Source organism: Oncorhynchus nerka, linkage group LG16, assembly GCF_034236695.1.
Source record: "Oncorhynchus nerka isolate Pitt River linkage group LG16, Oner_Uvic_2.0, whole genome shotgun sequence".
Classification (NCBI taxonomy): domain Eukaryota; kingdom Metazoa; phylum Chordata; class Actinopteri; order Salmoniformes; family Salmonidae; genus Oncorhynchus; species Oncorhynchus nerka.
In genome coordinates, this window is record NC_088411.1 from 12,533,420 (window position 1) to 12,546,648 (window position 13,229).

General features: G+C 42.7%; 1 protein-coding gene across 1 annotated transcript in view; it reads right to left on the reverse strand.

Annotated features, from left to right (window-relative positions):
• The window catches only part of LOC115144037 (probable E3 ubiquitin-protein ligase HECTD2), a 39,731-nt gene extending 32,016 nt beyond the window's left edge, over nucleotides 1-7,715 (reverse strand). Inside the window, exons 1-9 of the mRNA XM_029684657.2 lie at nucleotides 7,128-7,715; nucleotides 5,480-5,597; nucleotides 4,391-4,535; nucleotides 4,125-4,227; nucleotides 3,639-3,728; nucleotides 3,487-3,551; nucleotides 3,255-3,300; nucleotides 1,974-2,083; nucleotides 1,505-1,653 (exon numbers count right to left, since the gene is read on the reverse strand). Of these exons, the coding sequence (XP_029540517.1) occupies nucleotides 1,505-1,653; nucleotides 1,974-2,083; nucleotides 3,255-3,300; nucleotides 3,487-3,551; nucleotides 3,639-3,728; nucleotides 4,125-4,227; nucleotides 4,391-4,535; nucleotides 5,480-5,597; nucleotides 7,128-7,220 (919 nt within the window). The 5' untranslated portion in view covers nucleotides 7,221-7,715. The remainder of the gene's footprint in view (nucleotides 1-1,504; nucleotides 1,654-1,973; nucleotides 2,084-3,254; nucleotides 3,301-3,486; nucleotides 3,552-3,638; nucleotides 3,729-4,124; nucleotides 4,228-4,390; nucleotides 4,536-5,479; nucleotides 5,598-7,127) is intronic.
• Nucleotides 7,716-13,229: the final 5,514 nt, after the last annotated feature.

Genomic DNA, 13,229 nt, shown 5'->3' on the forward strand with positions numbered 1-13,229 from the left:
TCAGACCGCTTGACTTTATCCACATTTTGTTACGCTACAGCCTTATTTTAAAATGTTTATATGGTTGCTTTTTTTCTCATGAATCTACACACAATACACCACAATAACAAAGCAGAAACAGGTTTAGACATTTTAGCACATTTATTAAAAATTCAAAACAGAAATATCACATTTACATTTGTTGAAGCACCATTGGGCGGCAGAGTAGCCTAGTGGTTAGAGCATTGGACTAGTAACCGAAAGGTTGCAAGTTCGAATCCCCGAGCTGACAAGGTACAAATCTGTCGTTCTGCCCCTGAACAGGCAGTTAACCCACTGTTCCTAGGCCGTCATTGAAAATAAGAATTTGTTCTTAACTGACTTGCCTAGTAAAATAAAGGTAAAATTTAAAAATAAAATTGGCAGCGATTACAGCCTCAAGTCTTCTTGGGTAATGATGCTACAAGCTTGGCACACCAGTATTTGGGGAGTTTCTCCAATCTTCTCTGCAGATCCTCTCAAGCACTGCCAGGTTGGATGGGGAGCGTAGCTGTACAGCTATTTTAAGGTCTCTGCAGAGATAATTGATCTGGTTCAAGTCCGGGCTCTGGGTGGGCCACTCAAGGACATTCATCATCCCGAAGCCACTCCAGCATTGTCTTGTCTGTGAGCTTAGGGTCGTTGTCCTGTTGGAAAGTGAACCTTCGCCCCAGTCTGAGGTTCTGAGCACTCTGGAGCAGGTTTTCATCAAGGATCTCTCTGTACTTTGCTCCATTCATCTTTCCCTCTATCCTGACTAGTCTCCCAGCATGATGCTGCCACCACCATGTTTCACCGTAGGGATGGTGCAAGGTTTCCTCCAAACATGACCCTTGGCTTTAAGGCCAAAGAGTTCAATCGTGGTTTCATCAGACCAGAGAACCTTGTTTCTCATGTTCTGAGCGTCTTTTAGGTGCATTTTGGCAAACTCCAAAAGGGCTGTCATGTGCCTTTTACTGAGGTGTGGCTTCCGTCTGGCCACACTACCATAAAGGCCTCATTGGTGGAGTACTGCAGAGATGGATGTCCTTCTGGAAGGTTCTCCCATCTCCAGAGAGGAACTCTAGAGCTCTGTCAGAGTGACCATCGGGTCCTTGGTCACCTCCCCAGTTCTGTACCTCGACAGAATACTGTCTCGGAGCTCTACGGACAATTCCTTCGACCTCATGGCACCTGAGCTCAATTTCGAGTCTCATAGCAAAGGGTCTGAATAGTTATGTAAATAAGCTATTTCTGTGTTTTATTTTTAATAAATGTGCAAAAATGTCTAAAAACCTGTTTTCACTTTGTCATTATGGGGTATTGTGTGTAGATTGATGAGGGGAAAAAAATATTTAATCAATTTTGGAATAAGGCTGTAATGTAACAAAATGTGGAAAAAGTCAAGGGGTCTGAATACTTTCCGAATGCACAGTGTATACGGTCAGGAGAATGCAATGTCTGTTGAAAGTATAGTTCAATCCATTATTGAAGATGTCCTACTCACTGAGGAGGGAGAGGACCTTGGTGGCGGAGGGGATCCACCAGTAGCACTTGGCCATGGGGGGCAGCTCCTCAGGCTTGGCTGGGAACAAACGTGTGGAGATGAAGAAGTGGAGCCGCTCCACTAGCTGTTTGAATCGTTTCTGGGACAGCCTGGGAGAGGAGGACACGAGTTAGATAATCATCATTAAAAAAAAACGAGGCATTATCATGATCACCATCATCATCAGAATGATATAATGGAAAAAAGATCATCTTTGTTTGAAAGCTACAGTATGACTGCTCAATACCTACCAACTGTTACTAAAGCAATTTCGAAAACATATTTTTAACATCATTGATTTAACTTTCCTGAATAAAAAATAACAACAACGGTTTCTTTCTTAGGACTGTGTTCACTTTGTGGATAACAACTATACTGGCTTGAAAAAGCATGGGACTGCATAACACAGAGGAACAATTCAGACTCTTACTTCTTAAACCAGTGCATCAGGAAATTATGGTCTGCTTCAGCCAGCGCGGCTATTTGCCTCAGTAAGTGTGCATAGATGACATATGTGGCTGGGCTGGTGCACTGAGGATTCTGCAACAAAGAGGAGCTTTCTCAGCAGTGGCAGTGCATTTCAAAAAGGAAATATAGCTTTTCATTTGGAGCAGCAGCATAAGAAGTCTGGCTTTTAATAAAGACTGACATTACAGAGCAAACCAGACTTTTCCACTCCAAACATGACCTCATCCGTTCCCTTGGCAGAGAGCGCGAGAGAGAGAGAGAGTAATAACACTGGTATTACCAGGGGCTGACTGACATCAACCAAGTCAGACAGACACGTCTACTAAGGCTGCTTCCCAAATGGGGCCCTGGTCAAAAGTAGTGAACTATATAGGAAATAGGGTGCCAATTGGGATACAAACCCAATAATTGCCTCGTGCCTTTCAATTTCACTGGATCCGCCACCGAAATATAGGTCAGAGAGCCTATCTACAGCGCAAAGACAAACGTATGTCATCATACACAAAATGTGGATGAAAGAGAGAACTGTAGAGGCTCAATAGCCACAAAAAGTTGTTGGTAAGAAAGGGATAGAAGACGTGCTTTTTAATTTACTGCCCCATAAACCCCATAAAACATATGAAACAATAAAAACTATGAATGGGACAGAAACCAGAAGTCTCCAACCAAAGTCTCACTTTTTAGCAGACAGAAATCCTTCCAGTTCTATTCAGCCATTTCCCAGTCTGCCCCCCAAGTCTTCACCAGACTCTGTGTCTAATGGTCGTGTCCATATTTGGCCAGTGCCAAGCCTGCCTCTAGTCTGTTGCTCATGTGTGAAGTAAACACTCTGCTCTCATTATATCCAGAGCCTGACTAACTGCCTGGGCTATGACTGGAGTCAATGGGCCATGTGGCGAGGTAGCAGATCGAGAGTTTCCTGTGTTTCCGATTCGCCTTTAGACGGAGGGCTGCTGTGTTTAACATACTGAGGCCCCAAAACAAAAAAGAGATTTTGTAAGATGTCTGTGGAGCACATGCGTGCGTGTGCTTAACACACACATTTGCGTGCAGAAACTGTCTCACTTCTAACAGGGAAATTGCCATTGTTACTGGAAAGTACACCATGTTCTCTTGTTACGTAATGAAATGGTTTGCTATATATAGCGTGGAATTAAGTATTAGCGGTCAAAAGAGCTCCTTGGCCAAATCTGTATGTAGTTTCTACCAGCAGTATGTACATGTAGATAATGTATGAGGTCACCTGAACTAGAATGAAATACGCTCTCAGGTCATCCTTCGTCCGTCGACTGCAAAACAAAGCAGATAATATGAAGTTCATTTAAGTTCTCATCCAGTTCATTTAAGTTCTCATCCAGTATGTAACGTTTGCATTAATATTCAAGTCACAAAGTATAGAGCTTTACTATGTAGAAAGGAATTGCTTGATTTGAGTGAGAAATATAAGAGCACTAATGTAGGAGAGTGCCACTCACCCCTTCCATTCTCTCAACAAGCTGTTAATGATCCCCTTCAGCACTGCTCTCTGGGTATCAGGAGGCTGTTGAAGCAATGTTGGATCAACGTCAGTGAAAGGTTTTCATTTCAGCATGAACACGGTTATGCGTTGCTCTACCATTCTACATACCGTGAGCAATAACGCGTCATAGACAGCATTGACAAATTTGGTATTGATTCCTGAGTCTTCAATCGTGTTGAACGGAGCGTTTGCTTCTTTCTGAAAAGAGAAATGAAGAACACGTTTAGATTAGGACTTAACACATGAGCTAGTTAAGTCGACCATCACATGTGCTAAACATTTACCCAACTGTTCCTTGCCATATATGATCATACGCTTTCTTATAGGTTCGGCTCTCATGATTAATACTCTCTATGGAAACCACACACATGTGCTCTTTTTTTTTTTACAACCTTCTGAATGACTTCATTCATTCATTTACAGACTCAAAAACAACTCTCCAAATTCCCCTTTTCCTGGCTCCCAGAAAGACTCTATTCACCGACTTTAAACACCAAAACAATGGTCACCTTTTATTTGCATTGATCAGTCATATTTCAAAATGATCACTGTTGCTTTAGGATTGGATATGGCACACACATAGGGATCCCCCACCTTAAAGGCAGCATTCAGTTCCAAAAAGGAGTCGAATGTGGTCAAGTAGAAGTCATGGACGTGTTTCCAATCGCCGGAGACCGTGGCCCTCTCAATGTCCTCCCTAGTGAAAGTTAGATGAACATTAACAGATGTTTCTGTTTGAGTATAATATTGATGATAATGATGACACAGGTGTGTGTGTGTGTGTGTGTGTGTGTGTGTGTGTGTGTGTGTGTGTGTGTGTGTGTGTGTGTGTGTGTGTGTGTGTGTGTGTGTGTGCTTACTGAAACTCTTTGGCTGTCTTGGTGCGGATGGGGATGACAGGATCGGAGGCAAAGCGAGCCCTGAACTCAGGAGACAGAATGTCAATGGTGATGCGATGTTGATGCTTTTGTCTGACATCAGGACAGATGGGGGGAAGATCTCTGCCTGCAGGGGGAATAACAACACATGTAACCACATAACCAATTCCTAACTAAAACAAAGGCGGTAATTCATATTATCAACCCTACTTACTGGCAATGAGAGCCCAGGTACCAGAGTATAAGGTGTATAAGACAGGTACTCTAATCCACAATATTATAGTTTAACTATCTCAGTTAACGGTGATATAACAAGATGGACAGACTTGCAACCTTGGACTTTTTAAGCCATTCGATGAAACCTGCATAACATTTTTTTTTGCATGGGTCAATGAACTCTCCATACTTACAAGTATAAGTGACAACAACATATTAACATCTTGTATTTTGAAAACACAACAGTAGTGCTCATTTTACCCAGAACAAGTTCTCCCTCTAAAGGATGAGCAGCTCTGAATGGCCCTTTGTCTCTCTCATCTGCATCAATCAATGATTTTCAAGTCTCTTCCAACATCTTTGACCTCAAGAATATGAAGCCATGACAACACATCTGCCTGGTGTATTGTTCATTATTTCAAAGCAGCCTGTTTGGGTCACTTTGAAATTGCAACAAGCCATTCTTTTGTGAGCGCTGTGAAAACGATTTCCTTGTAAACTTCTCAGCGATATCTCTAAGTCTCAACGTGTTCCTCTTGAACACTTTGTTCATACTCAGCCAAGGTGCAGTCTATCCCAGGACAGTACTGTTTATCAATTAGAGATGATTGATGCCACAGACGATATCTGTTCATCGAATCAGCTTTGTTAGACACCCTGTACCTGAAGGTAGGAACATCAGAAATGTGCTAGGTAGCCATACTGATAGTTCACGTTGGATATGCCATTGGGATCAAACTGGAGTAAGTTCTTCATGTCTGCACTTTGATGTTGGTTCAGTATGAGCTTCACAATCTCCAGACGGACTCTTGAGTGAAGTAAAGTGTTCATTAGGGTTACCATGACGGGACCTACCATGCCGTATGCCAGGAAGAATAAACTGGGAGGAGAAGCTGTGGCTACCAGCCTCCTTTTTGTGGTTTGAGATTAAATTGAGGGAAGGATATGGCAGCTTTGGTCCACGATCAGTACCCTATGACAAAAAAAAAACAGAATTCATATTATAGACATCATGGAGTCTTGGATGTTCAAATATTGACATTAAGTCCTGGATTTAATCATACTTATAATAGTATAGATGAGAACTATGACAGCATAGATTACTGTTCATTCACAGCAAGTACTTAGGCACTTAGGCTACAGAAATAAAAGTGGGATACACGAACAAAATGTACAGTATAATATGTGGGCTTTGTTTTAGTGATAACGTGTTGGGGAGTAATGAACTACATGCAGTTCAATTAGTAATGTAACAACATTTTGCAGTAGCTTGGTGGTAGTTGAACTAAATTCAAATCTTGGTAGTGTTTCTGTAGTTAATTATTTATTTAGCCATGTAGTGCTGTAGCTGACTACTGGAATTACATCCAACTTTTTAAATGGAAAGAAAATATTGCCTAATTGAGTTTCTTTTTCGACATCAGACCTGGCTAATTCTCAATTGAAACTTAATAAGCTAAATTACACATTCTGTTAACTCCAGGGTGATCTGTTCGTGCAATTTGTAGTCGATGACATTTCAGATTTTTATGATAGGATCATTTTTCACGAAGTAGTTTGGATGTAGTGAACTACTTTTTCATAGCGCTACATCTGCATTTGCTTGCTGTTTGGGGTTTTAGGCTGGGTTTCTGTATAGCACGTTGTGACATCGGCTGATGTAAAAAAAGGGCTTAATAAATACATTTGATTGATTGATAGTAACTTGAATTAAGTAAACTATATTTTAGGGGTAGCTTTGGTATTTGAATATGTATTTATTATGGATCCCCATTAGCTGGTTCCAAGGCAGCAGCTTCTCTTCCTGGGTTTCAGCAAAATTAAGGCAGTTATACAATTGTAAAAACATTCACACACTGTGTACCCTCAGGCCCCATACTCCACCACTACCACATAACGTTATCTACAACACAAAATCCATGCGTACGTGTGTATAGTGTGTACATTATCGCGTGTGTACGCATGTTTCTGTGCCTATGTTTGTGTTGCTTCACAGTCCCACTGTTCCAGATGGTATATTTGTATTTTTTTTTTAAATCTAATTTTACTGCTTGGTATAGCTTAACTTCTTTCAGTGTAAAGTAATTGGTAGCTTGGTGAACTATATTTTCGGAGTAGCTTCCCCAACACTGCATATTATTAGCACTCATTACTCACAGAGTTGCGATGCTGTTTTATAGCATAATAGGGTAGGAAGAGCTGTCCAAAAGTTCCACCCTCAGTTTTAACGTTAACACATTTCCCCAAAAGGACAAGCTCTGAGATCATTGAAATGCGTTAGTACGTTACTATTATGCATTGGAAAAACACATTTTTCTCAATCCAAACCTTTTTCTAAACGTTTTATTGTATTTTTACATTATGACTTAATTAGTATGACATTGATCCCACATTATTTATTTTTTTAACTTTTAAACTTTTTCATTTTTATTTGATGTCTTTGTTAATTGAACATGAAAATATTTATTTGTCATATTTAATTATTTAAAAAAATCATACTCACAGAGGAATGATTTGAAATTGGAGGGAGTCTATCTCTCTCCCTTTCCCCCTGGTGCAGTTGTGTGTTGTTTTCTCTCATAATGTTGAGTAGCATTTCTTCATCCGTTGAAGTCTGGTTAAGGTCGCAGTCACATAGCTTTTTTGTGTTTTTTTCTTAACTAAAACAAGTTAAAAGAACTCACAGTACCCGCATACACGGTACCCGCAGTAACAAAACATTCGATCTGAAACGAAGTAACGGTTCAGGACCTGAAAGGCTCTCTCGTCTTCATGGTAAACAGGTGAGCTCGCGCAAAGTTGTCAAAGCGCGCAGTGACTGATGCTGTTTGTCAAAGTAAACAGGCGCGAGCGTCTGCATCCGATCGTGTCGCCGAAGTCTATTTTAGGTGCTAGGTGAGCATAAATGGCTCATTTCCCACCTAACTGGATGTATCGTCTATATTTGCAGCGCAGTTGTACACATGCGCCATGTTGTTTAAGAGGAGGTTCATAGTTACGAGCTTGGATACCATGGATGTCCTTACGTAAGTGCGCGGGTTTGCTGTGTGCACTGCACGGTAGTGCTGACTGATTTACTTCTCCCAGCCAGGGTCTGTTTAAACTTCGAGGAAACCGCTCGAGCGATTAATTTATGACTATGTACAGTAGGCTACTGATATACTACATTTGAGTTTCTCTGTAGGCCTATTCAAGGAATCCAAGTGATACGATATAGACTAGGTCTACTACCCTGCCCTACTGGCCTACTTTATAAACTCAACACGTTATTATAACGGTGTTATTACACGTGGTGACTTGGCCCCGCTTTTGCCTTTTCTAATCATAATACAGTACTACAAAGTTGATTGTGAAGATAGACACTTTCAGCATCTCAGCAGGCTACTGGTAAGTTTCACGGGTAAGATAACCAGAGCAGAGGAGCCTTCTCCACCCTTTACCACAACTCTGTCATTAGTGCCAACACAAACTTCAGATGAGTGCCAGGCACATCATGAGCATGAACTAAGCTTTAAATAATCTGTCAGATGAGTAATGAGAATAATTACAGCCTCTTCATCACTGTAGATTGGGGTGATTGTTGCGGATGCAAACAAATTGCCATTATGGAACTTCTCGCTGACAGAGTGGGATCCTCACAGCTTCATCACTGGGCACTGAGTCAGAGTCCTATATGCTATAGCTATACCCCCTATCCACATGTTCAAGCCACATGTTTGAGACGATTGTGGAGTGTTTTCCAACACAGCCAGAGTGGAGCCAGAGCCTGAATACAACCACTGGACTAGTGATCAGCACCACTTGGTGGTGAAGATCATGGACACTGGACAAAGCAATCAACTGCTGCTATCTGAGGAGGATCATGCTAGAATATTATTGATTACATTACTGGTGCAAATTGCACTAGATTATCCACACAGAGGCCAATTTGATTTACTATATGATTTTGGGGGGGGATATCGTTTCTAATTCTCTTTGGGATGCTGAATGACATAGTGGAAGAGACAGAAATGTGTTTATAATTCCTAATGAAGATCGTTGATCAGTCAAATAACATATCACAAATGTACAGAATACAATGGCACTGTGGTGCCACATGCCACACATGCTATGGTGTAAGTGTCTGACTCAACCAGTAGGTGGTAGACTGGATCTGTTTTCAAATCGTTCCAGGCCTATTGTATTTGAACTAGGGTATTTTTCTATGTTGCAGTGCTATACATGACCTCATTCTATTCCTTGAACAGTTCTTCTGTAAGGACGACAAGGTCGAGCAGAAGCGTCACATCTAGTTTCTCCTCGCACTGTATTTGGTTTCCTGGATGGCTTTGTATTTACAACGGACTCTTCCAGATGTACCTTCTCACTGTAAGAGCGCCGTAGGCAGGGAAATGCAATCCTTGTCCAGACAAGAGATGGATCATTCACTCTCAGTTGACCCCCCTGCTGAAATACAGAAGGGAACATCTGGCTGTTCTTCCATAACATTACACATGGAACTGCAAGACCAGATTTCCATCTGTGAAATCTAGGAAATCTATGTCACTCAGTCATTACAAACAAAGGAGTCATTGTTTGAATACTATGTAAAGGACATAAGCTCACTTTATCCATCTTATCCAATTGTTGTCAAATGTCATCATTTGCGGTGAAGAACACACATGCTTCAGATTACAGTAACTGTTATATAACTATTACAATCACATCTAATATTTTAAGCTTATAATGTTTTTTTTGCATATTTATTCAAGCAAACCTACAACCAAGGCTGACTCACACATCAGTAATAAAGAGGTGATAACATATCGCATGTTCCTCGTAAAGATGTGAATCACGCATGATGTTCCCGCATTGCCTCGACTGCTACGTTAGCATACCTAAGTGATGTTCAGGCAGCTTCTGTAAACTGTACAGAGTGCTCCATGTGTGCACCTATCCCCGCTCCACCCTGACCAATACACATTACTGCCCACCTGTCGGTATCCAGTAGGTCAGACAGACATTTCCAACCGTAACATGACCGTGTGTGTACACAGCCAAGACCCTTGGTGCTTGCTGGCGCTGCGGCTCTGGCCCCATGCAGGGGAACATGGCTCGGATGACACTGGCACCTTTTCTCAGCGTGATACAAATCCCTGTGGAACGACACCCGACTGTCACCATGACTTAAGCCTATCTGTAGGCTGCTAACACGGTACTTTACGGTTTGATATGTTTATGGCCTCAGATTACCATGTTTGAAAAACGTGGTTCTTAGGTAGTCAGACCCTGAAACTGGATCATTACATTTGAATTAACAAGACAGGCTTTATTGGTGCATTCCACAGAGACACCCGAGAGGTGGGGACTGGAGGGCCATGTTAGGGAACATACTTTTGTTTAGAGCCTGTTTTAATGGGGCTAAATGCACATGCCGCCATTGACTATGGACTAAGTCGGCATGCCCTGCGATTTTCTTGGCAGAGCTGGAATTTGAATGAAGTCTTAGCAGCAGCATTGACGAGGTTGGCTTTTGTGAGGCGCTGACTATTCAGAGTCATTGTGGGAAAGACGCCTGCAACTCACCACAAGCCACACTGGAGACTGGTCATCTGAAGCACTGTCAATCTGTATTCCCTAAACTTTTGCATACTGTACACACTTTATGAGGTGTACAGGAAATATGACAACTCATATGAGTGACAACACCAAAGAAACTTCAATGTGGTTGAATGGTTTTACCATTACCTCTGCCCTGAGTCATTGGGTTGGCCTGAGACTGAAATCCACATCGGGTAAGGAATGTGCTATCAATGCACAAAAGTCAAACCAATTTCCAGGACAAAGAAAATAGAGCATGTTCAAATGTCAACATAGCTTTTGTTCTCCACATTCCAAATAAGCATTTTCAAGCCTCCTCTCTCACTCCGACCAAGGCCCTTATAGTTTCAGGAAACAGCAGAGGGAGCACCCCCCTAGTCACAGAACTGACTCCTGCAGATGTATCTTCTCATTGTAAGAGCTCCATAGGCAGGGAAATGCAATTTACTGTCCAGCCAAGAGATTGGTTAAAAAGATCATCAAGGACAACAACTACCCATGCCACTGCCTGTTCAACCCGTTATCATCCAGAAGGAGAGGTCAGTACAGGTGCATCAAAGCTGGGACCGCGAAACTGTAAAACAGCTTCTATCTCAAGGCCATCAGACTGTTAAATAGCAATCAAATCAAATTGTATTAGTCACATGCGCCAAATACAGTGAAATGCTTACTCACGAGCCCCTAACAATAAAATATGGATAGGAATAAGAAATAAAAGTAACAAGTAATTAAAGAGCAGCAGGAAAATAACAATAGCGAGACGATATACAGGGGGGTACCAGTACAGAGTTAATGTGCTGTGGCACCGGTTAGTTGAAGTAATATGTACATATAGGTAGATTTCTTAAAGTGACTTTGCATAGATGATAACAACAGAGTAGCAGCGGTGTAAAAGAGGTGGGGGCAATGCAAATACTGTAGTCTGGGTAGTCATTTGATTAGGTGTTCAGGAGTCTAATGGCTTGGGGGTAGAAGCTGTTTAGAAGCCTCTTGGACCTAGACTTGGCGCTCCGGTACCACTTGCCATGTGGTAGCAGAGAGAACAGTATGACAAGCATGGCTGGAGTCTTTGACAATTTTTGGGGCCTTTCTCTAACACCGCCTGGTATAAATGTTCTGGATAGCAGGAAGCTTGGGCCCAGTGATGTACTGAGCCGTTCGCACTACCCTCTGTAGTGCCTGCGGTCGGAGGCAGAGCAGTTGTCATACCAGGCAGTGATACAACCACCTCTCCCTCAACGTGATCAAGACAAAGGAGATGATTGTGGACTAGAGGAAAAAGAGGACCGAGCACGCCCCCATTCTCATCGACAGGGCTGCAGTGGAGCAGGTTGAGAGCTTCAAGTTCCTTGGTGTCCACATCACCAACAAACTAACATGGTCCAAGCACACCAAGATAGTCGTGAAGAGGTTGTTGTCCTGGCAACACATGGCCACTGCTCTCCATGGTGCAGTTGTAGAACCTTTTGAGGATCTGAGGACCCATGCCAAATGTTTTCAGTCTCTTGAAGGGGAAAAGGTGTTGTCGTGCCCTCTTCACGACTATCTTGGTGTGCTTGGACCATGTTAGTTTGTTGGTGATGTGGACACCAAGGAACTTGAAGCTCTCAACCTGCTCCACTGCAGCCCTGTCGATGAGAATGGGGGCGTGCTCGGTCCTCTTTTTCCTCTAGTCCACAATCATCTCCTTTGTCTTGATCACGTTGAGGGAGAGGTTGTTGTCCTGGCAACACATGGCCAGGTCACTGACCTCCTCCCCATAGGCTGTCTCGTCAGTGTCGGTGATCAGGCTGTTGATACTGTTGTGTCATCGGCAAACTTAATGATGGTGTTGGAATCGGGCCTGGATGTGCAGTCATGAGTGAACAGGGAGTATAGGAGTGGACTGAGCATGCACCTCTGAGGGGCCCCTGTGTTGAGGATCAGCGTGGCGGATGTGTTGTTACCTACCCTTACCACTTGGGGGTGGCCCATCATTAAATGCTTCCCTTTGTAGTCTGTAATGGTTTCCTGCCACATCCGAGGAGCATCAAAGCCAGTATAGTATGATTCGATGTTAGTCCTGTATTGATGCTTTGCCTGTTTGATGGTTCGTCGGAGGGCGTAGCAGGATTTCTTAGAAGAGTCCTGCTCCTTGAAAGCGGCAGCTCTGGCCTTTAGCTCAGTGCAGATGTTGCCTGTGATCCAAGGCTTCTGGTTGGGATATGTACGTACGGTCACTGTGGGGACGACGTTATCGATGCACTTATTGATGAAGCCAATGACTGATGTGGTGTACTCCTCAATGCCATCGGAGGAATCCCGGAACATATTCCAGTCTGTGCTAGCAAAACAGTCCTGTAGCTTAGCATCTGCTTCATTTGACCACTTTTTTATTGATCTAGTCACTGGTGCTCCCTGCTTTAATTTTTGCTTGTAGGCAGGAATCAGGAGGATAGAATTATGGTCAGATTTGCCAAATGGAGGGCGAGGGAGAGCTTTGTATGCATCTCTGTGTGTGGAGTCCAGAGTTTTTTTTCCCTCTGGTTGCACATTTAACATGCTGATAGAAATTTGGTAAAACAAATTTAAGTTTCCCTGCATTAAAGTCCCCGGCTACTCGGAGTGCCGCCTCTGTGAGCGTTTACTTGTTTGCTTATGGCGGAATACAGCTCATTCAATGCTGTCTTAGTGCCCGCCTCTGACTGTGGTGGTATGTAAACAGCTAAGAAAAATACAGATGAAAACTCTCTAGGTAGATAGTGTGGTCTACAGCTTACCATGAGATACATCAGGCGAGCAATAGCTCGAGACTTCCTTAGATAGTGTGCACCAGCTGTTATTTACAAAAATACATAGTCTGCCGCCCCTTGTCTTACCAGACGTCGCTGTTCTTTCCTGCTGGTACAGCGTATAACCAGACCGCTTGTATGTTGATAGTGTCATCCTTCAGCCACGACTCTGTGAAGCATAAGATATTACAGTTTTGTTTAATCTTGCGAGTAGGTCATCGATTTTATTCTCCAAAGATTGCACATTTGCTAGC